Here is a 27,531-nt window from a genome sequence, read left to right as displayed (position 1 = left end):
TGGGAGGAAGGTAGTGAGGGTGGAAATTCAAGCCATTGCCCAGGGTGACTCGTTGATGTGGGGTCTCTGTGTAAGGCACTGATGTAGTTGAGGGACAGTCCTGCTTGCTTACGAGGGTTGGCTTGGAGGAGTGTTTGTGTTCAACTGAGTGATGGACGGTCCCTCTGTGTCAGGAGAGGTGTTTCGTTTTGGCTTCATGTCAGAGCTCCCCTCAGACAGGCCTGCGCTGGGAGACGCTTGAAAAATGGTTCCGATGAAAACACTGACTCTGTTCAATAATAAATTATAATGATGCCTTGTATTTATAGAGCATCCCTCAACCGAGGGAGTTTGAGTTCTTTACGGATATTAACTCACCTTTCTCGCAATACAGAAAAGATAATTTTGTCAATTCAATATTTTTGCATCCTTTTTTTTTTTTTCCTTTTACTGGGAGAGGAGGTTAGCTATCACAGGGGTGTTTTCTCATATTAATTTGGAGGCAATAAATCTTCCTTTCATTTTTTCCCCCGCTAGAAATCTTTCCTTATTGGACATCACATAAGAAATTAAAAATGAATAGTGATGCCTAAAATGTGTGTGTATGTGCATTTATGTGTGTGGGGGTGTAGTATCTATAAATATTTAATTTTTATGGTCTAAGCCTTCTCCCTCGGTTTTCACGAGCTAGAATTTATTAGCTATGGAACAGTGGGGCTATTATTATTTGCGTTTGTACCTAAATGATTTAAAAGTCAATTCTGAATTGGCTAAGGGGATTGGAGAATGGTGGCATGCAATACGGCTCCCGCGATTTCGATTTGCTACCAAATGTCTGGAATGAGGAAGTGTCCAGCATCAGGAATAGCCCACAAATGTACCTTATAGATATTAAACCGACCAGCCAGAGGCCCTAGGTCACTGGGTGTGAGCAAGTCTGCTGGGTTTCATCTGGGTGGGTTGTGGGGACAAACAGGGTGCTGGGGGGCATACAAACGGACACATAGATCTGAGAATAAAGCAGACCCCCAGGATTGGCCCAAACTGTGACGAAAAACAACACACACTCAAGGAGAGGTTGGTCGTAGCAACCAGTTCCCAGCACCTAGTCTGCTCTCTACCCCTGGCAAGAATTAGAGCCGGCTCCAGGGTCCCCGGGAGGGGTGGGGGTATAAACACTGACTGCATTTCCTATTTACCTGCAAAGGGCTGTCTTCTGAGTCTTTGAAGCAGAGAGGCAGGCTGGAAGGCGGTAATAACCCAGGACAACAGAATTATTTGTCACATGGAAACTTCCCCCGTGGAATTCATGTCCTTCAAGCATGGATGGGAGATGGGCGTTTTCAGGTGGTACAGACAGGTGGAAAAATCGTCAGGCGCTGGGCACTCCACCGGGCTTCATGACAGTGTTTGTATGAAGGGCTGATGAAAATCAGATTAGGAGTATTTGGGTAACTCTCAAAAATGTGGGGAAAAGGTGGGGTTGAAACAGCAGGGAGGGAATAATTATTCTGTAGATTCTACCTACACGGAGATTCCCCCCCAAAAAAATATTAGTTCCTAATTCTAATATTTAAAAAAAAATATCTCAAGTGGTACAAACATAAAGATAGACTTCAATTTAATACATAAAACTGTCTAGCTCCTTGGGCCAGTGCAAAGACAAACTGATTTTTTTTTCCCTAAAGGGGGTCAGAGTTAACCTGGTAAATGGTCAGCGAGGCGTGCAAGGCAGAGGGTTTTCGTCGTTGTTTATTTGTCAGGTTTGAGGGACTGCTAAGCACCGAGGTACCAGTCATGAGACCTGCCCTGAGCCTCAAATTCCAAAACTGCAACCCGAGTCCCCAGTGAGGTTAATGAAGCCTGGGTCTCAGGCTGGTTGCGGCCAGAATAAACCTAAGGTGTTGTCAGCAGACTGAGCCGTAAGAGCCGAGCTCCGGCGAGGAATGGCGAGGCAGTAAATATCATTTAGAGTCTTCTCAAAGTTGGAGCTGGTGTCAAAGTCCAGAGAAGCAATATTCCCCTCACCCCTGCAATGCCGTCAGGTCTGTGTTTGTGCCCGAACACTCAAATTAGCAGAGAAGAAACAGTGCATTAAAATCACTCGCTGACCGTTCTGAGAGCAGATGTAACTGTAGACAGAGAAATATGGCAAAGGCACGGCCAGTCATTAGTGACCTCCCAATGACAGGAGGCTCAGAATTTTCTGTCAGCCTGGGCTGGATAAATAATTCCTGCCGTGAAATAAACAAATCCCCTGAAATATTGCAGGGGAACCCCTGCTTTCACTTCCTGGTTGCTCAGCCACAAGGAGCTGGAGAAACACTGTAGGAGAGGAAAGGGAACCAGAGAGATCTCCCAGTGGCTTTCTGTCTGTCGCACTGGGGTGTGTGAGGGGCCGGTCACCCCAGTGAGGGTGGCTGCTAGGGGCAGGGGACAGGGGAGTTCTCCTAGGAACTCTGAACGAGGTTTGTCAACACCTGATTCTGTGTCTGGACCACCTTTGGAAAGGAAGAGAGGAGAAAGGAGACATATGGAGAATTAGATTGAAGGCGGGAGACAGAAGCAGAGAGACGCGAAAGGCAAGAGAGGTTGAAATCAATAAAAAGGAAATAAAAGAAAGGGAGGGAGGAGAGAGGTGTAGAGAGAGACATAAGGTGAAAGGGGTTAATACCACATCACTACCTTTTTTCCCAGAACACACACTAAAGATAAATATTGCAATTTTGGACCTTTTTCCAAGGCTCTTGAAACTTACTTCTATTATTCTTTCCCTTTGCTTTTTTTCAGTTAAAAAAAATTTTTTTTTAACCTTTAAAACAGAGTCGATTGACGTTTCGGGTTAGGTCTGCCCGTCTCCTTTTCTTTTCAGAGTTAGGACAACTACAAGCAAAATTCTTCCCTTTCTCCTCACCCCTTTCCACTCCCCCCGTGGCCCAGCTTTCTGCTTTCAGAAGAGGGCTGAGGGCTGTGAAAGACAGAAAAGGCTTCCAGCAGTTGAAGATATTTGGACCCCTGGGTGCTTTAGGAACCAACACCCTGTGAGTCACTGCTCCTGGGCTTTGCTAAGGGGACTCTTTCTGAGCCATTCTTGGGGGGAGCCACCCCTTGAGGTGCTCAGAACTAGAACTAAATTGCTGTTGCCCTGGAGAAAAGTGGGGTGTTTAAGAACCACCCGGCAGCGGGAGGTAGCCCCTGTATTTGGAGCTAAGTATCTGTAAAAAGCTCCTCAGAAATGCAGGCTGGGGAGAGAAATGAGACGCCCTCAGTCCTCCGCCCAGCATGCACTGGGATTATCAAACTCACCTCCCGGGGTAATTTTGTGTGAGGAACATGGGATCTGCCTGGCGAGAAATTATAAACTTATTATTTCTGTTTATAAATGAAGCGTCTCCAAAGATGGGAACTTAAAAACAGTTTTATTATGGCCCAATGAAAAGACAGTTTCTACCGGCCACAGTTGGCACGTTCTGGAGAAAAACCATGCACAGCCAAACACACGACACATGCCGCCACCGGGGTTTCTTGCTGAGGCAGTTAGTAAAGGCATATACCTTATTAGCTAGGGGCAGGATTTCTGGGGTGTTTTGTTGTCTCATGGAATGAGAAGTCTATCTCCTGGACTGTGTTGCATCTTAAGTCAGCCCACAAAATGTTAAAAACAAACAAGCAACCCTTCCTTTCTTCTTTCCTATTTCCACCATCCCCCCTTTAAATGTGTAGCATGTAGCAGTCACAGAGAAAGGGAAATTCTTTAGCCAAACGAATCACTGGTTTTAATTCATGCCATCAGATGACATGCTCCTTAATTTAATCACTTTTAGAAAATAAATGTATGTAGATTCAAATCAAATTCTAACCACTCGTTTCAATGGGGTCTATTTTTTTTTTTAAGTTTAAATGTTTGATTTTGTTCCAAAAATTAATGACTCCTGAAATTCGGTGTTCAACTAAAAGTCAGCACAGTTTAGTTCAAGTTCCTACCAAATTAGAGGCTGAAATGCAGGATCAAGTGGAAAGAGATGCAAGTTACCAGCCTCAATTCCCAATAACCCAGCAGACAACTTCCATGCAGCCAACTTTTTTTTTTTTTTCCCCTTCTCCTTTTAAAAAAAGAAATGATGACCCTTTCAGGTCTTGCTTCCACCCCTGAAGGGTCTGGGTGTTTGAAGTCAGGAACAAGCATTACTGACAGGGTACAACCTGGCAATAAGGGAAACGGCCATCAATGGGACGGCAGGTCCCTGCGTTTGCTGTCTGTGTCTGGCCTGTCTGGATCAAGAAAGCCTGCTGGCCCCAGGTCGTAGGTCATGTTGCAGACTTGGGTGATTCTGATATCGGAGCAGACAGTGTGGCCTCTGTGCTGAATAGCCCAGAGCAGCGCACATGGAAAAGCTGCCCACAGATGTCAGGAAGGAGAGCCAGGATGGCCGGTGGCCACGCAGCCTCCAGAGAGAGCCGCCTCAAGCAGAAGGCGCAGTCCCCAGGTTTTCAGGGCCACGGCTGCTGGGTAACATGTCAGTCCCTAAGGCCATCTGAGGTGACGGGGATGCTGCTCTCTCGGGAAGGGACCATTTGGGGAGGAGAGGAACGGATGATAGAGAAATACAAGTCTGCTGGAGGAGAACGAGGGAGGAAAATTCAGTGTGGGGGAGACGATGGAGAGAAAACCAGGAGAAGGAGGCAAAGGAGAGTCAGTCTGAGTACAGGACGACCGGGAAGGGAAGGGAGAGGAGGGCTGGAAGGCCTCAGCCCTGCAAGCAGGGCGGGCAGACCTTTCCAGGGGCGGGAGACTCAGACTCTCCCCGTGCTGGTCCCCTTCTTCTGCCCTTATAGGGAGAGCTGAGGCCGGGACGAGGCCCAGGGGCCTCCTCGCGTATGTGGGTCTGGAGTGGGGACCTCATCAAACTTCTCCCAGCAGGGGCATGGTCCCCGGCCAGAGGAATATTCCAACCCCTTCCCTGGTGTAGACACTTCTGAGAGAGGGCAGAGCCTCTCCCCCGTGTGTAGACAGTCCCAGGTCCCCTCCCTGCTGCACCGTGCCACCTGTGTGTTCAGGACACCCACAGAATACCAGCTGTGTCAACATCCCTGCCCATCGCTGCGGCTTTGTCCCTAAGCCACTTCATGCTCCGGCTGCCTGGCCAGACACAGCCTCTTCTGCGACCACAGGGCCGGAGCTCTGTTTTGGAAGGGGATTCCAGGGACACTGGCTCTACCTCCGAGCACCTGCAAACCCCAACTTGGTCCTTGTCCTGGGATGTGAGAGGACGATGTCCAGCCCTGAGTGGCTTGAGGAGACAGAGGTGCTCCCATCTGCCTCTGGGCTTGGAGGGAGGCTGGCAGGGGCGGCCCGGTGACTTACACCAAGCTGCCTGTCCAGCCTTCCTGCTGCAGGCCGGCTCCTACTATTCTGCGACTTGGTCGGTACCAACCTGTGAGTCCAGCATTCCATCAGCTAACCCCACCATCTGCTGGTGTCTGCCTGAAGAATCCAGAGTCATTTGATGCTCCTTGACCTATCGTGACCTATCCTTAGTTGGGGGGTGAGGTTTGTACAAGTCAACCAACCTGTACGTTTACTCTTCTCCCTAGTTCAAAACTTTACCTTTTTATATGATACATGGTAGAACTTGGAAAATAGGGAAAAGCAGAGAAAAGACTGACATCACCTACGATTTCACAAACCAGAGATGAAACCACTGTGAACATGTTGCTGTATTTTCTTCTTGTAGCTGTTCTAGTGATACCTGATACCTGTCTATGCTCAGAGACCTAGGTTTAGAGTCAAATAGGTGCCCCTGGTGGTCCTGGTGCTATGTCCCAAGGGCCCAAGTAATGGGGTCACTAAGAGAGTAGGAGGGGAGGTGATATGTCCAAGGCTCAACCTCCCAACTCCCTCCTGAGAAGAGTAGGGGGCAGGCTGAATTTGGAAGCTGCAGGGTGAACTCCCTCCTGTGGAGACGGCAGCCAGGCAGCCTGGCTCTCAGCCCTCCCACGTCCCCAGCAGGTCCCCAGCACCGCAGCTGCAGGGGTGGCAGGCTTTGTGGGGTCTTTGATCCAAGTACGTCACAGGCGAGCACTCAGGGCGTGGGCTGTGCTCACTGAGGGTTGCCAAACTGACAAACACATCTCCAGGAAAGCCTTCCAGCTCTGGCTTGCTCCAACCCAGCGGGCAGCCCTGCTGTCCCACAAATGACCTGCATGGGAGACTTAGATGTGTGCATGGCCCTCCCCCCTCCCCCCAGCTCTGACTCAGAGCTCAGAAATACATCGCCGGAGAAGCTGGGTCTTTCTCCTGCACCTTCCTACACTTGAGGGCAGATTTTTCTGATGCTCTTATATTTGTCTGGGACATCTGAGACACAAAGCTCTTAATCTTCATCTTATTTCTTTAAACTTGGCAGGGGAGGATTAGGAAGGAAGTTGAAAACACAGGAACGAGCGAGGCTGACCACTCTGGACTCAGCCCCAGAGCAAGGGTTCAGGTGAAAACCGCCTGGCTGTATCACTTATTCAATCATCAAACCCTTACGATCACCTACTTCATGCTGGCGCTAGTGAGGAATTGGAGAGTCAAAGAAGAAGAAAATACATTCCAGGCCTTGGACGGTTTAATTTTTAACAAGATAGACCTATCGTTAAATAATTAGTGGAAAATGTGTCGAGAAAGACAGTGTCTGTAAAGTCTGAAACATTATCATAAATTTAGTTTTAAACAGAACATTAGCTCCATTTTCAAACAATGTGCTCAGTCTGGTTTTCTTCAACCTCCAGACACCTTGTCAGGACGTTCTTCCATTTAAAGCAATGAGTCCAATCGTGAATGTGAAAAAAAAAAGTCCAAGAAATATATTACACCTGGAAACACAAAGCGCTGTATTTCTTGAACCCCCTTTTTTTTTTTTACAAGGTAAACAACCGAATCCATTTCTTTCAATTTAGGGATACTTCACCTGGACAGGTATCGGAAGGTTGAAGGAAAACATTAAATGTGTTATTTGAAAACGTAACTGGTATTCTGTTTAACGATAAATTTCACTCATGATTCCTGACTTTTCAGGCACCATGTAGAATAGAAACAGACGATTAGCGCCTGCCCGAAGGAAACACAGACATCTGAGCAGAGGAGGTGACATTTGCGCTGAGCCTTGAAAGATGAGTAAAAGGTTGTCAGGATGAAGGAAGGGTCTAATGGAAGGTCTTTCTGGAAGAGGTGGGAGACTGGCAGCCCGGGGACACCTCTGCCCGGTCTTGGTTCAGGCTCAGGAGGATGCTGACATGGGTGGCAGTCCAGCCACCCGGCCTGAGCCTGAGTCAAATGCAGGACAGAGGCCTGCTTAGGGCATGGGGCCCTGCCAGCCTCCTCCCTCACAGGCTCAGGGGCTGCAATGTCCCCACCCCACTCACTTATGCCCTCACCAGGGCCATGTGCTGTGTTTCCCTGAAAATAAGACCGAGCCTTATATTAATTTTTGCTCCAAAAGACGCATTAGGCCTTATGTTCAGGGGATGTCATCCTGAAAAATCATGCTAGGGCTTATTTTCCGATTAGGTCTTATTTTGGGGGAAACACAGTATGTGGGGACAACAGGAAAAGTGGGGTGGGGTGGGGTACAGATAGGAATCTGGCACTTTGTGAAGGCTGCTCATTAAGAAATCCTAAGGAGTTTTCTTCCTGACGACTAGCTTGAACCCTGAATCACGTAGCAGGCACAACTGGAAGGAACCATAGAGATTGTTAGATTGACACCCTTATTTTGGCGGTGAAGAAACCAGGGGTGATGTAACTTCCCTAAGGACAAATTTTGGGTGGCAGCTTTGGCCAAGGCCCCTGTAAATATGGTCTCTCAGGCGTCTTCCAACTTGTAGGTTCTTTGAAATGTAGGAGGCAAAATTCATTCAGTGCACGGCATTAACGACCACTGATCAATCAGTCATCAATCAGCTTGTCAGTCATCCAAGCAATTATGCAATTACTGAGTCGGGGATGCCACTGGAGCTTCATACCTGGTGGAAACAAGAGAACTGGAAGCCGTGGCCTTCGCCCTTGAACAACCTGCAGTCCAGTTGAGCAGGAGAGCAGCCCTTAGGTGCAGTGAGAGTAACTAAGTGCTCTTTGCACTAAAATATAAATAAGTCATTGGAAGTCGGTGTGGGCTGAAGCTCTGGGGAAGGACACTTAGGGAAGGCGAGAGGGGAGAAAGGCTTGGAGAGCGAAAGGCAAAGGTGGGTCTGGCTGGAGTGCCGTGGGCAGCACTTAGGAAAACCCAGGAGCCCCGCTGACATACGGTCACGCTCACTGGCTTCGTCGCACGATGGTTCTCGGCATCCAGGGCTGGTAGGAGGTAGTGTTCCTTGTCCACCGAGTCAAAACCAGGGAAGGATGGATGGTCGGGGCGAGATGCCAGCTCCATTTGGGCAGCAGCATTTCTCTGCTCTTTTCTCCTTCTCTGGTCATTCGGGTCTGTTTGGGAGCTGGACTTGTTCTCTTTGGCCAATGAACCCTGCAAGGAGAACTAACACATGCCATAGGGGGCCTGGGCCCCCCATCCCATCTGCACACAGCCCTGAGCAAACAACTCCGGGTCCCTAAGTTGCCCAGAGCAGCTTATGCCCCTGTACCAGGAGCAGAGGCCACTGGCGAGACAGTGCTGAAGCAGCGGGAGACAGCCACCCAGCTGCTGGCACCTCACACCCGCGCTTCAGAATTTCCCAAGATGCAGGTGGGTGTGAGGTCTTCCCAGGCAGCCTCCAGCCCCCAGCAAGCCGACCAGATGTGAAGCAAGCGGGGCTAGAGGTAGAAAAGGAATTCCAGGACAGGCCCTGTCAGCGCAGTTTTAAACCAAGTAGGTCCTCGGGCAGCCATGTTAGTATGTCATGATGCCACAGGCGACGACGTGTCGATACCACGAAATGTGGAATGAACCAAAGTGGACCTGCAATGTTGACGCTGAGGCTCCCTTGGGTGTTTCTCTGACTAAAGACATGGGGTGTGGGTGCTGGTCCCTGCCGCCGGACCGCTGGACCCACGTGGGGGCTGCCCTCCTTCACAGAGCCGCCTGTGTACAAATGCTCACATGGGGCTGGAGGCTTCATAGACTTTTCCAGAGCCAACCAAGTCGGAGACAGGGGTTCCTAAAGCACAGTGTCCATGAGACACGGGATTGTGTTGAAGGGCCAATCCCTTGGGCCTGCCCTCGGTGGCTCAGGGCGATGCCCACACAGGCCCAGACCCGACCCGGCTGCTGGCCAAGACGGGGACTGAAACCTTCTTCACCCAGGAGTGGCCTAGCGGACTTTCTGTCCTTCTAAGTCAAAATTCTCTGCTTTTATACCTGGTCATGGGACCTGATGAGCTCACGTCAGAGCAAACCAGAGAGAGCCAGCAGTCACTTTCTCCTCGGCCGCTGCCCTCCCCGCCATGGCCCCTCACTCCTGGGTTGGGCAGGGGAGACACAGCCCCAGGCACAGGCGGTTCCAGGGTGAATGCCTGGAGCTCTGCACAGAAATGCCCCCTCGGCGGTGAATGTGCCAGGCTCTGCACCAGGTGTGCCTGTGTGCCAGGAAAACCCCCAGACAGTGCTTGCGGGGCTCCCAAGTGAAAGCGGAGGTCGGTTCTGAGAATGGAGGCTTTGACGACATTTGGGGTCCCCCTGTGTGAGAGCAGAGAGACCCCTGCGCTTCCTCCCTCTTTTCTGTGGAGGGGAGGGGTGTGGGGGGTGGCGGCCGAGCCTTGGCAAGTTCATGTCTCCTGGGCCTTCAGAGCGGAAGGCAGCGGCCTGGCCTCTCAGCTGCACAGCTGTGGACTATTGCACATGTGCCCAGTGACCCAGAGCGAGACTTTCTATTGGTCACTGCCCCCCCTTGGCGGGGCCCAGGGACTAGTCTGGTCCCTGCACCTCAAGGGGACCCTTGCATAGTTCTCTCTGACATCTGGGGAGAAGCCCCTCCCACCCATGCCCCCAGCCAGGCCGCAGATCCCCGCCACCCCCTGAGCTCTGGGCTAGACCGACCTCTCCTCACAGAGGGCTGGGGGCGTGCAGTTTCGGGGAAGGGGACCGCAAGTGGGGGCGGACGTCTGCGTGTGTGTGAGCTGTGCAGATGGGAGATCTCGGGGGACAGATAACCCAGGCCCTGGATGGCAGTGTGACAGGAAACCTCGAGCGAGGAGACAGCTGTGGGTCGGAGGGGAGGGGCTGTGCTCCTTGTAACCACACTGACTGGGGCGGTGGAGCAGTGTCACCAGAGCCCACCCGGCTGTGTGATGAGCAAGGGCCTCGAGTCCCCGTCTCTGGGCCCAGGTGTTTCTCCCTCTTGGGAAGGGTTGTCCTTCCTGAGGCTCCTCAGAGACTTGGGTGCTTTGAGTGTGGCTGGAGAGCACAGCCCGGCACCCAGGACAGTGTGACAGCCTGGCAGATCCACCCCAGTCAGACAGTGGGGGGCCAGGGCCCAGGGAGGAGGTGAGCATGTCCGCCTGCAGAGACGTCCCCGAGGCAGTCATTCTTCTCCTTCTCTCTTTTCCATGAGGGTGCCCAGTCCCAGGGCAGTGATGTGGCCTCAGAAGGCTGAGGTGCTTCTTTGAAATCCCAGCAACTTGTTTACTCTGTGCCACGAGGTCTAATTTAAAATCAAAATACCATTCCCCCCCCAGCCCCTCCGCATGCTCCGAGGCGCTGGTGCAGCGGGAAGTCCTCGCCCCTGCCCCCCAGGTGTCTGCAGGTGAGAGGCTGATGCACGGGGCCTACAAGGGTGGGGAGACATGGCCCCCCACTCGAGGTGCCAGGCTGGAGGGCTATCAGGAAAGGAGATAACACCCAGGTTTCTGCTCTGGGTGCTTTGGGAGCTTCCCAAGAGCTGCTCTCAACAGCCTCGGGCCCACAGGATGCTTCCCAGAGGGCAGGTGAGGGCTCAGGTGGGCCCTCCTGCTCCCTGCGCCCATAGTCTCCCTCAGGGTGCCCAGGCAGCTCTAGGTACCCAGAAACCTGCTTGGTCTCTTGGGCAGTGGCACTGGCTGGGGGGCGAGGCTGGGGTTGGGAGCCGGCTTCCTCTCACACCACCTGCCTGGCAGGGCTGGTACACGTGACGCGGATGGAGGAGGGGCTTGTCCATGAAAGGACCGGATTCCCGACAACTTGCATCTTCAGCAGCAGTAATGGGTTTTATGTCCAGACATAATCATAGTCGCGTTCACAAAATAGCACTGTAGCGAAAATGTCCGTATATCTGAGATCCTTCCAAACCCCAGCAGGTGATCCCCAGTTGAAGGCGCTTTGCTAGATGGACGAGTCCCTGTCCCCCCCCTTTCTGCCCCTGGGAACTGTGCTGCACACACCTTGTTTGATTGAAGGGTTCACGCCGTCCGTCTTAGTTTGGGTCGTGTACTGTTAGAGGTGTAATGTACTATCATAGCCTTTCCGAGTGCAAAGTGGAAAATAAGGGCGATTCTCCTAACGGCTCCCTCGTCTGGCTCCTCTCCAGAGTTAACCATGGGTAACATGTGGGTGTGTGTGTGTGGCCATCTGGATATAGAGACACACGCACATAGATGCATATTTTGTGGTAAAATATATGTAATATAAAATTTACCATTTGAACCATTTTTTAGCATGCAATTCGGTGGCACGAGGTGCGTTCACGGTGCTGTGAAGCCACCGTCGATCGCGGGGACTGGGTCAGCATCCCCACAGAAAGCCCATCCAGGGTGTGTTCTGTACATATAAGTACACACATGCAGGCCATGCACATCTTTTCTTTATACACAGACACCACACACACAATGCTAGAGTGGGCTTTTTTTTACCGAAGTGTCTTGGAAATCTACCCAGAGCAGCACATGCAGAGTTATCTGTTATATTGTGTTTTATTAACTGCTGTATATGAATATACCAAAATTTATTTATTTATTTATCAGGTTCCCAGTTGGTGGAAATTTACGTTGCTTTTCTTTCTTCCTTTCTCTCTCTCCCTCTCTTTCTTTTCTCTCTCTTTCTTCCTCTCTTCCTTCCTTCCTTCTTTTCTCTCTCCCTCTCTCCTCCTTTTGCTCTCTCTCTCCCCCTCCTTTTGTTCTCTCTCTCTCTCTCTCTCTCTTTCTCCTGCAAACAATAAGGCAATAAACATCCCTGTGCTTGTATGTCTGCATACTGTCAGGGTTTATCTACAGAATAAATAAAGCCTCAGAGACCCTGAAATCCTGCCTGGCATTTTCACCCGAGGGTGTTAGATCTGGAGTGGATTTCTTTTAAACGGTGCTGGTGTTCAAGAACACAGCGTGAGGGCTATCCGCGGCGGGGCTGTGTGAGGAAGAACAAAGGCCTGGCCAGACCTGCTTCTCATCCGGGCTCTGCTGCACACGCTCCCGGGCCCCCAGGAGATTCACTTCACCTCCCTGACCTTCAGTCTCTTTATCTGCAGAGTGGAGCAAATACGATCTGCCCAGCTTGCTGCATCCATGGTTGTTCGGATCAAAGGAAATCAGGAATATAAAAGGGTTTTGTAAACTGAAAGTGTGGAGCAAATGTTTGGTAGGGTGTAGTGGATCCCTGGGGTCAACCAGGAAAGCCCTGCGTCAGAGCCGAGCCTCTATCTCTCTCTCTCCCTCTTTCTCAGATATGTATATATACCCACACACGCACACACACGTATATATACCTGCAGACGTATAGACAAAGGGTGCCAAAAAAAGTATACACATTTTAAGAAAGGAAAACTGTATTAAAATTGTAATACTCAATATCTACCAATAACAAAAGATGAATACAAGCCTTGTAATGACTTCTGCAATGACAAGAGATGCTCAAAGTGGTTACCATCGGCATCCAGACACTTCTGATGACGGCAAATGACTCCTTGAGCAATGTTGACCAACGTGTCCACTTGTGTACATTTTTGTGGCACCCTTGGTATACACCCACACGCGCACGCACACATGTGTATATATATTGTTCTCTCTCTCTCTCTCTCTCTCTCTCTCTCTCTCTATATATATATATATATATATATATATATATATATATATATATCGCTTATACTGGGCCTGGCACATGGCAAGTGAAGTGCTGTCCTCTAAAATGAGAGACTTGTCCGCTGGCCTTGAGGGGCTGCTGGGAAGGTGGGATGAGAGGGAGGAACTAAAACATGAGTTCTGCTCACCAAAGGTCACTTGTGGGTCAGTGTTTTCCTCCCGGACGGTGGCTGCAGGCAGTGATTCCCGCCTGTTTCCTTAGTGCCCCGAGCGTCTCTCCAGTTGGGGTGCTCTGTTTATGTGGCCCTTCTCCCTGCTCAACTGTGAGGCTAGAACTGCATCTTTCACTTGCTTCTCACTGCCCAGCACAGGACCTGGCACCTTCTCGTGGTGACGACCGCCACTGCTGTGTTTCCGGTGCCTGCTGCGGGTCAGGTACTGTGCTCGGTTCTTGCTCACACGGACTGTGCACGCTTCCTTACACTCACCCGGAAATAGGAATGATGGTGACTGTTTTCAGGGAAGGAAACTGTAGCATCTGCATATAACTGCTATAACAAAGTGCCACAGACACTTACTTACAGGCTTCAATAGAAGTGTATTTCTTCCCAGTCCTGGAGGCTGAAAGTCTGAGATCCAGGTGTCAGTAGGGTGGGGTCCCCCTGCGGCCTCTCCCCTTGGCGAGCAGACGGCCACCTTCTCCCTGTGTCCTCGCAGGGTCCCTTTGTGTGTGCCTGACTCCTAATTGCCCCTTCTCACAGGATAGGAGCCATCCTGGATCAGGGCCCACCCAAAAGCCTCATGTTAACTGCCTCTTTAAAGTCCCTCTCTCCAAACGCAGTCACACTCTGACGTCCTGGGGGTTACAACTGCAATGTAGGAATTGCGGGGGGGGGGGGGGGACAAAATTCAGAGCATAACAGAAACAAAGGCTTGGTGACCAGTATATGGTAACAAATGATGAAAAAGCAAAAGAATGAATGGGTCTGCACGTCTTCAGTAGAAATAAAACCACTTTCTGCATGGAAACTGCAGCTTGGTTTATGGGGCGAGGGCAGGAAGAGGCAAACACGACTACATCTGCATGATAAATCGTGGCACAGCCTCGAGGGAGCAGGGCAGTGCCCTGGCAGCATGGGGCAGATGTTAGGCCTGTCCTGCAGCTCGCCTGGGTATCTCCAGCCAACCCCAGTGAACCAAGAGGACTCCAGTTGGCTTTCATTTATTTTCTTTTAAATTTTATTCACATTTTTTAAATGACAGAAGTAATGTGTATTTGTTGTAAGAAGAGAAACCTCTGCGATTGCGTCCCATGTCATTCAGAGTCAAATCCACTGGCTCAGGAGGTTTGAACTAATGGCCCCACTCTCTGGTGACCCTCTCACTTCAGCTTCTAATACTCTCCCTCATCCAAGCCACCCTGGCCACGGCCATCTCCTTGCTGTTCACATATACCAGGCCTGGGGCCACCACAGGTCCTTTGCACCTGTTGTTTTTCTGCCAGGAGAGCAATTCCTCCACATATCCTTACAGGTGAGGCCTTCTGACCACCCGTGAGAAACGTGACCCAACAGGGAAAGTCATTTCGTACTTTCCCTGACCGCCGGTGAGACTGAGTGTCCTTTTATATGTTTATAAGCAATTTGTTTTTCCTCCTCTGAGAGTTGCCTATTTATATCTTTTGCTGGTTTTTCTCCGGGACTAGTTGTCTTGACTTTCGTTTTTGTCAAAGTATTATTGATCAGATTCTAAACCTATAAAAAAGCTTTAGGAATGAAGGTGTTTCTTACAAAATTATTTACAATGGTGAAAAATTGGAAACAAATGATGGCTAATGGGGGAATGGTTAAATAAACAGTGGCAGGATTATTATGCAAGCATTCAGGGAAACTAGGAAGTAGCAAGAAATGACATGAAAATATGATGTTAAGTTACATTACGCGAACTGAAAAAAATGGTGGTTTTCTTTTCCCCCAGGGAAATATTTTTATGTAGGATGATTACAATTTCTAAGTAGAAAACCCCTGGGAAAGCAAAGTGGCATCACGCTACCGGTGGCTAAGTCTGAGTGTGGTATTATGGGTGGTTTTGATTTCTTTCCACTTTCCTGCACTGTTAAAATGAGTTGATAATAAAATAAGAAAAGTGACCACAGAAAAATTTCAAAAATTATTGCACAAACCATAAGAAGTTTAATGGAAAAAAAAAAAAATACAAGAAGGGGAATAAATATTTGCCCTAAATATTTGTTTCAAACAGCTCCGTTTCTCCACTGGGAATGCTTATCTGAGGGAATAGGTAATTTGTAGTAGTTCTGACCAGGTGAGTAGCTTTACAATGAAATACGAGCATTTGAAATCCTACACTGACGAGGGGGTGGGGAAATTTCCCCCGAGTAGCAATAAACCATGGAGACTTGTTCTGCAGGTGGAGGTGATGAGTGGCTCCAGGTGGGTCTTCCGTGAGCTCATTGGCCAGTGTGGGTCCTGGCCTCACCCTTGGTAGCAGGCCCTCTGTCCCTGTTAATCACACAGGCCTCTCAGCATCCTGCCCCCTCAAAGACAGAGACCAATTCTAGAGACAGGATATCATCCTCGAATGTGGTTTGCTCTTCGCAGTAGGACACATTTCCCAGCCTGGTGAGGACCCCCTCTCCCCAGCCCTGAGGACCAGGAAGTTGTCAAGGGCAGGACCAAAGGGTCCTTAGGTCCAGCTTAGGATGCTGAACCCCATGGTGTTTTGGATGAAGGATGCAAACAGGCCTGGGGTCAGCTCTGGCTCTAGACCGTCTCAGGCCCGTGATTCGCCTCTGAGAGTCTCAGTTTCCCCAGCTGTCAGCTCTCAGTCACTGCTCGGACTGAATGAGAAAACGCACGCGTGCTTCCTGGCACAAAATCCGTCTTCAGCTCCTGGTTCTCACTATTATCCTGTGTCTCCAGCCTGTTGCTCAACGGGAGGGAGCGCCTGCCCTGAGGAGAGGTACGTGTGTCACTGCTGTGTGGCCAGTGGGCTGGCAGCACAGCCACCCAGAGCTGCTGCCACTGCCTTCCTGAGAACTCGTGACTTCCTGTTTTCTAAATTCTTAGCCTGCAGTGTCATCAGCAGTGGTGTCTGAGCCTGGGGGTGGGGCTGGGCATGGCAGGACCCTGGCCTCAGGGTTGGGGGTGCAAGAGGAGGTCGGGGGCTTGGAAGCTGGCCAGTCTTATCTGAATTGTGGGTTTTATGACTAATATTGATTCCAGGAGCGTGTATGGGCCGAGAGCCTACCAGGTAGCAAGCCCGTTCCATTTAAGTGTCGCACCTGGAGGCAGCTATGAGAGTATTCCACGGTCATGCAGCTAGTTAAGTAGCAAAGCCAGGACAGGCACTCAAGTTCTCTACCTTCAAAGGATTTGTTCTTGCTGAGATGTTAGTGTGCTTGCTACTGAGGGGGGGGGGGGGAAGCTGGGCACAGATGGGCTGCTTGGTGGCCGTGGGAGAGTCTGTGCCCTGTGTGCTTTGCAAGGCAAAACTAGGACCAAAGTTGTTTTTTAAAAACTCTGAAAATTAGAACTGTCCCCCAGTGATTGTTGGGTGGTGAGCTCCCTGCTCTCCGAGGTATTCAAACAGAGGCTGGAGGTGCCAGAGAAGAAATTCCTACAAAAGGTGGGACACTCTCTGGGTGAGAGTGACCCAGAGGCACAGGAATAAAGTGGACAGACAAGGGACTTTGCACCAGAGGCGCTCAGGAGCTTTCTACCTGAGGGATCTTTCTGAGCTAAGTTTCTTCGTCTGCAAAACAGACCTGTAGTAATTCTGGCCGGATCATACAGAGTTGCTCTGAAGATTAAATCAGATAATGCGAGGGCACAGAGGTCCCACGCCTGAATGCTGAGTGCAAATGTAAGTGACGTCCTTACTACTTTGTGAAGACGAGGGCTCTCAGATGTCCCCACACTGTTGAGCTCCTGTGGTGTAGCAGGTACCTTATACATAGTCGCTGTCCGATTTTATTCTCACACATCCTCAAAGGTGGCTCTCTCCCTCTGGAGCTGGGGACCGGACCAGGTTCTGCCCCCAACCTTGGTGTGAAGGGGTGAGTGAGGGGTGGGAGCCCTGCTCCCTGCCTGCGGCTGCACAGAGCTCGGTGGTGGCAAAGAAGCTCACTTAGAGCCATGGGCTCGGCGTGTTCCACTGGGCAGGGCACTTCCCTCCACACTGCTATCTCTCGTCATCTGCAGAAATATCCTGAGAAGTCGGTCTTATTACACCTCTTCTGCAGGCGGGGAAACTGAAGCTCAGAGAGGTGAAGACAGTTGTCCCCAAACCCAAAGCCAGTGAGCGGCAGATTCAGAATTTGAATCCAGTCTGTGTGGCTCTCTGGCCTATGTTCCTTCCTCTTCTCAAGTGGCCTGGGGAGGTGGTAGGTGGGGAGGGAAATAAGCAAGTGAAACCAAAATGCCTCCTCTGTGCTTTCCAGGCTTGTCAGGGAGGGGACACACTATGTAAAAAGGTCACAAGCGGCTGTGACTTAGTGCCAAAAGCTAGCTGTGAATGCAGAGCCAGGTGAAAGCTCTGTGTGCTGGACCCAAAGGGGAGAGACACGGGAGGCAGAGAGGTAAGAGGCGGCCTGCACTCAGGAGACCCCGTGAGCCCATCTAGCCCCGCTTCATTCCTGGGGGGGGGGGGCTGCTTCCTTCCTCGGGTCTCCGTTTATCAATCTTTGAATTGGGCCCAGGAACAGCCCCCTGCCTACCTCCTGGGTTTGCATGAGACACAAACTGGAGCACACACAGGACGTAATTTTAAAAGTACAAATTGAGGTTCAAATGAGAGGTCTGCTTAGCATCTGGCTGTGAGGGAGATGAGCAGGTCCCCTGCCTGTGAGCAGGGCCAGCTCGGCTCTGGTGTGTCTGCAGCTTCCGGTTAAGAAGGACCAGATCCTGTTCCCCTTGTTCTCGAAGCTCACGGTCTAGCTGCGAGACAGAAAAACAATGCAATCCTAAGACACCTCGCCCAGAGAAACCAGGTTCCAAAGGGCAGTGCCCAGAGTCTTCCCGGGGTGGTCAGTGCCGGGACCCTTCCTGAGCTCAGGCTTTTCATGAAGCTGACGTCAGTGTGTAGCACAGGCTGGGCTCACGCTCGCTAATGAGTTATTACATTTTTAGATGCCACACACCATATGGACAGATACCCGGTGATTGTCTCTGGTTGCCCTGGAGTCTCTGGGCGTCTCACGTGGCGTGCTCCACGTCTCCTGCTAGGCAAGCAGGAGGCTCCAACTTATTAGGCTTAAAATGAAAATCAGGGGGGCACGATGGGGGCCTCGGACCTGGAAGTGACGCCCTGGGCTGGCGGCAGGGAGGCAGAGGGGACTTACGCTCCAGGGACAACACCCCGTCACCAAGGTGCTTTCCTGTGCCCGGGGCAGCATGGTTTCCCTCTGGGTGAGACGCGCAGGTTTCTGACAAGGTGATATGAGGACTTCTCCAAGGCAGTGGGGAAGGAGACCCCTACAGCTCACAATGCATCAGGCCCTGCCAGCTGGCCACCCCTGCCTGTCATCTCAAAGGGCAGCACGTCCAGTTTGTGGGACGGGAGCTGCAGCTGCTGGGTTTCTTTGTCTTTGGATAGGAGAAGGCTTAATCCCTCAGCTCCTGGGAGATGAGGTTTTCTTGGCACGGGGAGGAAGGGGATTGTAGCCTGCTGCCCGCTCCATCAGTTCCTACCTTGGGGGTGGCTGTGTGACACCCCAGGGCTGCGAAACGACCAGAGCTCAGGTTCTCAGTTCAGCCAAGCACTGGGTCTGGAGCTGCCCCAAGTTCGCGAGGCGGCTGTCGTGAGACTGTTTGCCAGTGATCTCATGGCTGAGCAACTTCAGGTGCAGGCGGGGACCCCCTTGTACCTCAGGGTGCAACTCCCAGCCCGCTGCCGGAAGCGCCCGTGTGCAGGGCCAGCTCTTCATGGCTCCAGCGGCTTGTCTGCCAGGTGTCATCGGGGTCTTGCTTTGCCCTGGACTAACCTGAATCACTTAAGGAAATCACGCTGTCTCTGCCCAAACGCCGTGGGTGAGGCCTGGTCGTCTCGGGCAGCAGCCAGATTCTGCAGCCCCATAACACAGACGTGCTGCAACCCAGCCAGGCGTCAGGGCCCACATTTCCATGTATCTACCCAGATATGGGGCCCTTGGGGGTGGGGCTGCACCCAGTGGTGGGTCACCCATGAGATCTGGGTAAGGTGGGGTGGGGAATCGGGCAGAATCTTCTTACTTCCAGCCCTGCTGAGTCTGCCTTGTGCAGGGGGCTACAGAGGGGTTGTGGAGGCCCAGGTTGAATGGAAAAAGGCTCCTGGGGTCAGATCCCAGCCCCCCCCCCCCCAGCCCCACTGATCCTGCAGTTCAGCTGGAAGCACCGCTGTTCTGCATAAAGCATTGCGTCATTTGAGTCTCACCACAACCCTTCAGGTAGATGTGATTATCCTCCATTTTACAGATGGAAAAACTGAGGCCCAGGGAGGTGAAGTGACTTGCCCAAGACCACACAGCTACTTAGTGGGAGGGGAAGGACGGGAAGCACTTGATACCCAATCCAGGGGTTTCCAATTCAACACCCCCCAGCATCAAACAGATGTCTAAGAAATACTTAATCAATTATGTAAACGGACTTGGTCCTGGGCCCTTTGTGGAACTTTCTGGCTGTCACTACCTCCCTCAGGCCCATCTCTCCCAGCACAGGCACAGCTGGACTAGGCAGAGGGAGGGTCCCCACCCCCCACCCTGGGAAGAGCGTTTCGGTTGTTATCCTCTCCTCGGCCAAACCACACTTAGCACACTTGTCATTGGTCATAAAATCAAGCTGCTCTTTAAAAAGAAAGAAAGAACACCTGCCCCTATTACTTATCTCCGGGGAGGCACCTACTCCCCTCCCCGCTGAGCTGGCTCTGCACAGCACGAAGAAATATTTCTTTTTATTTGCTCTAAATTTACCGTCCAGTAATTTTTCTGTTCTCCTTTTACGCGACAGGCAGCCAAGCGATTTTCTCCCAGCCCTTTTCCCTTTTTTTGAATCTCAACCACCCCCATAAATCGCCACTGAAACCTCCTCTCCAGTCCTGAAAGGAAACGTCCTCCAGCGTTGGTGGCCTTCGCTGGGGACTGGCTCAGCTCCTCGAGGCCTTCAGGGCCCCTTCGGAGGGACAGCGGGTGACTTCCGGTGCTGCCTCAGGGCCAGAGGGCAGCCCGATCTTGGGCTGGGGCACGGCTTGTCCCCTGAAAATTCTGCCGTTTCTAATGAATGTCTGCCTTGTGCCCTGAGGTGGGGGTGGAGGACAGGCAAAAATAAGGCCACTGGCCTCCAGCGCTTACAGCCTAGATGGGGGGACCCTCAAACCCAACACGTTATGTCTGTAGAGTGCTTGGGGGGCCACACTCATCACTAGCGGCTAAGGTGGCTGGACGAGTCCCATCTGGGCAGATGCTGACTGGAGAGGGTGGTGCCAGCAATGGCAGACCTGGCAGAGCGAGCCCAAGCATGGCAGGCGGGTGGGAGGTACCGAGGACCTCCAGGAGGGGTGGGACCCCAGCTCCCAAGTCGGGGTGGCGGGGCCTTGACAGGGACTCTGGGCTTTGCTCTCAGCGACTGGGTGCTCAGTGGTTTCTGAGTAGGGGCTCCGGGGAGTTTAGACAAGAGCGGCGAGGGGCCTGAATTAGCGAGGGGTCCAAGGTTTGAGGACAGAAGGCTTCGGGGAGTGGGGGGGGGACTCGGGGCAGCCTTGCTCTCATAGCTTGTGTCAGACGCCACAGCGTTGCTCCTGCTGAAGCGCTGGGCCCAGCGGAGGCGGGAGAGCGGAGGGGAGGTGACCCCAGGCATTTCGGGCACCTCTCCCTTTGGGTGTGCTGCGGGGAAACCGCCACTTCTCTGTGCCTCCGTGTCCATGGGGTGCTGTGGGAGGAGCTGAAAGTTACTGCACTACAGCGGGGTCAGGCACAGAGTAAACACAGAAGAAATGCTACCGTTGCCACCCTGCTTAACAGAAGAGGCCGCTGAAAGAGGGTCAATCACTTGCCCCAAGTCCCACAGCTAGAAGCGTAAGACCGCACATTAGCCACTCCCTGAGCGGCCACTAGAGGGCGCCCCGGCCTCAGGACTGACGGCCGCGGACCTCAGCCCCGGTAACACCCGCAGGGCGGCGGGGTGAGCAGCCTGCCTCGCGTACACACAACATCCGCGCCCCCGCACACAGTGCAGTGAGCTTGCGAATGAAATTTAACTTAATTTAAGCAGAATATTTACTGTGCCTCCTTCCCCAAACCCACTGGACTCCAGGGCCAGCACCAACTAATTCTGCATTCCTACAGTGGGACAAAGGTAATAGGGCTGCGGAGATAGGGGCCCTTGGCAATTCTGGGTGGGAGATGCTAAACAGAGGGGACCTCGGAGCGGCTTTGTGCAGGATGCGTCAGGTTTTCACTACATGATGGGGTTGCAGGGAGAGACTATGTAGAGGCAACAGTGCAAAGGCACATAGTTTGGAAAAGCAAGGTGGTCCTGGGAAGGATGAGTAGGGTGGGGAGGGCGGTGAGCAGGGAGGCTGCCGGGTTCCGGCCAGGAGGGGGACCGTCAACGGTCCCTCAGCCTGTTGCTCACGAGACCCCTCAGGCCCAAGGGAGGGGAGCCAGCAGCAGACCCCACTGCCCTGGGAGGGTGGCTCTGCTCAGGGCCTGGCACCAGGGGACCAGGAGTCAGGAAGGGGGTTCTAATTAAGTTAGAGATTGACATGATGTCATTTGACCCCCAGTCCCGTTCTCTGACTCTGGCTGGGCCCCAGGGGGCCACACACTCCAGTCAGGTGCTACCATTCGTCCATCTTCTGGAGGCTTCCAGAGTGCGTGGGTCACATGGGCTCACACACATGGGCTCACACACCTGGGCCCCCATGGGCCTGAGGCTGCTGTCCCGTGAACAGTGGGCAGCTTCCCCTTCCCCTGCATTCTGCCTGCCTCCTGCATCCCAGGCTCTGTGGCCCCAGCTGTCATGTGCACTATTGGGACTGGCACTGGTCCAAGGGGGTGGGAGGGAGGTTGGGGTGAGATGAGGTATGGGGAGTGAACCCAGACCCCCTTGTCATGACTTTCTTGGCCAGTCATGGGGCCACCCGGGGTGGTGTGGACACCTCTGTCCCCTGGGCCTGGCTGGCTGACCAGTGTCATCTCTTGGCAGAGGCACAGATCGGCCTGCTCGATCCCAAACTCTGCTACCTGTTGGATGGGCTCCTCTTCATCTACAGTGTCATTGTCACTGCCCTGTTCCTGAAAGCGAAGGTGGGTACCCCTGGGCTCCGGGGAGGGGCATGGGCTCCCCCACTCGGTTCAGAGGGGCCTTGGTTGGGGAAAGTCTCAAGTGTGGGTGGTGCCTGTGGATTGGTGTCCATGGGAGAAGCAGGGACCAGCCAGATGTGTACAAGGCTGGGCTGGGAAGGTGGGGGGTTGAGTGGACAGAGGGACAGAGCGGAGGCACAGCCTGACGCCCGGTGCCTAGTGAGGAGCTTTGACGTGTGACATCAAGGCGTCCCAGGGCCCATGCTCCCCACTCCCCGCAGGTAAGTGTCTCAGGGAGAAGGGTCTCAGCTGGTACCTTGCAGAGGCTGGATTTCTTAGAGGGGAGGGGGCTAGGGGCCGCTGCGCTGTGTGGAAAAGAGGCTGGGTGCCCCACCACCCATATTTTGGGTTTGGGAACTTTAGCAGAAGATTTTATTTGAAAAGTGGAACTGTTCTGATTTTCTTTGTAAAAGTTTGAACAACGCTGCCCAGAAGACATGTCGGGCAGTGTGCCCTGCCCCGACCTGTGAGACCTGGCAGTTTCTCTGGCTGCGGTGGCCTGAACTGAAAAGAGTGGGCTGGTGTGCACGGTGGGCAGGGCCTTGGGACACTAAGCCAGAGCCACACAGTGACGCAGGCAAGCACCTGCGCTGTCCCACCACTGCCGCCCAAGGGCACCCCCAGCAGGCATGCCGGGCGAGGCTGCTGGCCTAGTTGCCCCAGCAAGGGCACTCACGCTCTGCTGTCCCCTCTCTTCCAGTTCAGCCAGAGTGCCGACGCCTCCCCACACCTGCAGGGCCCCAACCAAGTCTACAACGTAAGTCGGCCTCTGCTGCTGCGGAGCCTGCGGGGAGAAGGGGCATCTTCTGCTGGGCGCAGGAGACACAGGCCGGGGCTGGCTCGCAGGTCTGGGCTGTGGCCAACAGCCCTATGACCGCACCTTCCGGGGCTCAGGGTTCTACCTGGAAAACTGGGACAGTAATTGCACCTGCCTCGTGGGGGTGCTGTGAGGTGGCCGCGCTCTCAGGACTTGCTTCTGGAAAGCGCCTGCTGGGTGCAGGGCTCCGGGTGCGCACAGCCGGGGTGAGGGGTGGGCCCTTTACTGCAGCGGCAGGGACTCCCTGTGCAATGGACTTTGATCGAATGGATTACTGCCCCGTCCGCATGGTAACGCATGTCCTCTGAGATGTTCTCTGGGATGCTGGTGTCCCATGGACCAGTTACCGCCCTCACCCCAGTCCCGGCTCCTCTGAGAGCCACCACCCAAGGGGAACTCGCAGTGCGGCTGGCTCCTCCTCCCAGGGTCTCTCAGTCTCTGACGCTCTCCTGTCTGCTTTAGGAGCTCAATGTAGGACGCAGAGAGCAGTATGATGTTTTGGATAAGAGACGCGGCCGTGACCCTGAGATGGGAGGGAAACAGGTAGGACATTCTTCTCTGTGTGTGTGAACGAGTGTGGGTGTGGGGGGCCCCTCACAGCTAGCACACTGTGCCACCCCCTTGCCCCTAACATGTAAGGGGCCTGGGCCATGAGGACAGACGGAGGCCTCATTTGCTGCAAAGCCCCTTCGCTTCCTCCCAGTTGGGCTTCCGTCTGCATCTCAGGGGCCTCCTGTGCATGAATGTGGCTCCTGGCCTCATGTCCGAGCCCCCCCCACCTCCCTCACACTGCTCCTTGGCCACCGAGATGCACTGACACTGGCACCGTCTGCTCCCAGGAGGACAGGCCTGGTGAAGGTGCACACAAAGCCGCTGGGCACGGACTCTGGGGCCCGGGTACCCCTTCGAGCATGGGTGGGCTCCAGGCAGGCAGCTCTGTCCTTTTGGCTGTAGACCACACCCTATGGGCTGGGGAGCAGCAGGATGGGGCCAGAGTAGGGTCCTTGGAAGAACGGGACTCAGTGCAAAGGCCTGGCCGCCGAGGTTTTGGGACGGTCCTATCTGACACGGCCTGTGGCCCTCGATGCTTCTGGTCACAGCTGTCCATCCAGCCCTCGAGCTCTCTGAGCCCCATAGCATCCTGCTGTGGCTGGAGTGAGTGGGGGCAGGAGAGACAGCTGGTTTCCTTGAACCCTGCCGTCCACCCCAAATCCTCCAACCTCAGCCCTTCTCCTGCCCTCTTCTTACCTAGACTGGGAGGGGTGGGGAAGGATGGGGCAGCAGGACCTGCTGAGCGGTGGTTGGCCATGCTCCAATGAAGGGTGCTCGGGACCTTTCATCTGTAGCCCAAAATCCCACTGGTAAGCTTCTGACACGTGTGGCAGTATATCTGCGAGGGGACAGACAGGCCATCAGCAGACATCCCGAGGCCTGCCCTCAGCAAGGCTGGGCTGAGGCCTTGTGAGGAGGTGAAGGCTGAGTTCAGGGGACGTCACCGAGCTGTGCAGGCCCCCTGAGTGCCCAGGCAAGGCTGCAGGAGCCAAGGGTGGGGACAGGATGATGGTGGAGCCCACAGGGTGTGAGGGCAGGAGGTGGGCCTGGATTCATGTCTCCACATCTAACTCTTCTCTCTCTCAGCAGAGGAAGAAGAACCCTCATGAGGTCGTGTACAATGTGAGTAGAGGAGGGCGCACTTCCCCTTAGAGCTTTGGCGGGAAGGAGAAGGCAGGAGGAGGCTTCGCTGCACAGCCCGGGGGCCCTGCCTTCCTGGGCGTATAAAGGCTCACAGGCTTGCTGCCTGCCTCAGCTGCTTGTAGGAAGGCCCCGTCACTCCCCTCCCCTCCCTCAGCCTGAGCCACCTGCTACAGGTTTCTGGTCAGCCCGGGACAGGGCGGGCATCGCGATGTCAGGCTGGGCAATGCCTTCTGGGGGCTCCTGTTCCTAGAGGCTGGAGTCCTCTCCTGAGTGTCGCCTCTGGTGGGAAGGTCCTCCTCAGCATTCGGGCATGGACCTGATGTTTTCAGACCCTTGGTCTGGGTCTGCCACTTAGAGGACGCTTGCGGGGGGTGGCCTCCTGCAAAGAGGGCCTTGACCTTCCCTCTGCAGTGGGTTGACAACTTGCTCACAGACATGATTCTGGGGCCCCAGGTGAGCCTTGCATTGGCCAGTATCTGTGTCCTCTGGCTGGAATGCCACATCTTCCCCTTCTGATCCTAACCCGTGCCTCAGAGCTCAGGGCGAAGAGCTGGCAGCTGGGACAGGAGTCCAGGGGCCTGAGGGGGAGGGCGGGGCTGGAGCTGGTGGTTGGCAGAGGTGTTTGTGTGAATAAAGTCTGGAGTGTTGACTGGGAACCCACCACCGACTTGTGAATCGAGATGCTTCCTCTTGGAGGGGAGCCTCAGTTGGTAAGACCCGTGTCCCATGCCCTCTTCCTGTCCAGGCGCTGCAAAAAGACAAGATGGCGGAGGCCTACAGCGAGATCGGCATGAAACCTGAGGTGTGTGTCGCTTTCTTAATTCCCAAGGATTGGGTGGTGGCATTGGGGGGAGGGGCATGCTCCCAAGATGATCGTCATGGGCTTCCAGATATGCCAGCTGTAGGTCCCCTTCCCATCCATTCCTGGCACTGCCTGCAAAAGCTGAGTGGTGACTGGAGGAGGCAAAGGTCAGTCCAGCTCCGACCCACTTGATGGCACATAAGACTCTAAGGAAGGGCTGATGAAGACCCAAGTCTGGATTCTACGACGGCCCAAGCTTTGCAAAAGCAGGGCAGATCGGTCACCGTTACTAACAATAAGTTATCAAGTGCTTGATATGTGTTCAGTGCCCGGGCCCGCGGGGCCCCTTGTTCATACGTGACTAAGAATTTCCGAGTGGTGACAGCAGAGCACTGGCCCCTTCTGAGCAGGGCCCTGCATGGGTGTATCCACCATGCCGGCCTGGTCAGTGCTTTGCCAGTTAGACGCTCCCATTTAATTCCCACAATAACCCGATGAGAAACGCGTGCCCTGCCAGGCATGGGAGGCTCTATGACTTCCCCAAGGTGGCATAACCAATAAATAGGGAGCCAGGACGTGAACGGGCTCTGCAGCCAGGTTCGTGACCACTGTGGAGCTGCCACTCCCAGCGGCTTTGATGACTAGCCCAGAATTTCAAGGGCTGGAGGGAGGCCCATTTATTCCAGCCGCGGGCATCGTGGCCAGCTCCCATGTGGCCCACCCAGGACTCTCCTGAGGACCCGCGAGGGCAGAGTAAACCCGGGCCCTGTCCGAGGCCTGAGGACCCTTCTCCCCTGGGGGCAGGAGTGCTGGCTGGGAGACAGGCACCTCTGAGTGGGGGCCCCTCCAGTGGGGGCCCTTGAGCAAGACGGCCACTGTGGACCATCTGACTTAACCCTTTCCTCGTCTCTGTCCCACAGAACCAGCGCCGTAGAGGCAAGGGGCACGATGGTCTTTACCAGGTAAGAGTGATGGCGCTGCTCTGGATGGTACATCTCCGTGGAGGTGAGGTCAGGCCCCCACCTTTGCCTTGCTGGCAGCACCAGCTCTTGCCAACTGCTGAGCAGTTAAGCCTCGGGCACCTGTTCAGGGCCACGGTGGCTCCTCCTCCAGCCAGTCCTGAGGCAGGGCTGGGGTTCGGACAGTCAAGCACATGACTTGGCTCCAACCCTGGGGCTGGGGGAGTCCCGGGCACCGGCCACAGCTGTGCGGTCTGGCCCAGGGCAGAGGTAGGCGAAGGACGCCACACAGCCGTGTCCGGCCTTTTCCCCTCTGCTCTGGGGCCTGGCAGAAGCCTCATTCTGCCTCGTATCCTCAGACCTAGTAAGACGGTAGGATGGGCGGGAAGGTGGAAGGAAAAAAATCAAGAAAAATAAGAAAGAACTTTGAAAAGAAAATGTTGTAGTCAGGTGCCTGGTTTACGCAAATCAGTGGGAATGATGATGCAAAGAGCACAGCCAACCCGCTTCTTTAAAGTGGGACCCCGTGGTTCTCCCTTCGCTCTCTGGCCACCCTGGGCTCTTCCCAGCTCACTTGCTCCACTGACGCCAACGTGGGGGGCTGCCCAGCTTACCTGAGTTTAGAGCGGTGTCACAAGGGCCAGAATGTGGCTGCGTGTGGCTGCCCATCTGTCTCCTGGACCTGGGAGGGAGGCGTTCCGGGTAGATTGGGACCCACCTGCCTGTTCCCTGACCAAGGCCACAACTGCAGTAGCGTGGCCTGAAAGGAGCTGCCCTCCCTGTGACAAGTCGTCTGGCGGGCAGGGAGTGCCCAGCCCTTGGAAGCTGGAGGCAGGGGAGACGTTAGCTGGAAAGGAATTGCTCCAAGGCCATGCTTAGCAGGGCCAAACCATCTCACCTGTGGCACGAGGGGCGAGTTCCTGGGTCTCTGGAAGTGGGTGGGTGGTCACAGGCCTTGCT

The 27,531-nt window shown here is 53.7% G+C and overlaps 1 protein-coding gene across 2 annotated transcripts in view; it reads left to right on the top strand.

Moving 5' to 3' along the window:
• CD247 (CD247 molecule) overlaps positions 1–27,531 on the top strand; it is a 68,906-nt gene that overhangs the window by 40,172 nt on the left and 1,203 nt on the right. The window contains exons 2-7 of one of the 2 annotated variants that reach the window (XM_019747429.2): positions 22,141–22,241; positions 22,999–23,055; positions 23,578–23,658; positions 24,754–24,789; positions 25,556–25,612; positions 26,533–26,574. In XM_019747429.2, the coding sequence (XP_019602988.2) occupies positions 22,141–22,241; positions 22,999–23,055; positions 23,578–23,658; positions 24,754–24,789; positions 25,556–25,612; positions 26,533–26,574 (374 nt within the window). The remainder of the gene's footprint in view (positions 1–22,140; positions 22,242–22,998; positions 23,056–23,577; positions 23,659–24,753; positions 24,790–25,555; positions 25,613–26,532; positions 26,575–27,531) is intronic. The other variant, XM_074322347.1, reaches the window with a different exon arrangement.

The sequence above is a fragment of the Rhinolophus sinicus genome, linkage group LG17 (assembly GCF_036562045.2).
Source record: "Rhinolophus sinicus isolate RSC01 linkage group LG17, ASM3656204v1, whole genome shotgun sequence".
Lineage (NCBI taxonomy): Eukaryota > Metazoa > Chordata > Mammalia > Chiroptera > Rhinolophidae > Rhinolophus > Rhinolophus sinicus.
Note: the sequence above shows the minus strand (reverse complement) of the source record. Positions and strands in the feature narration are given on the sequence as shown.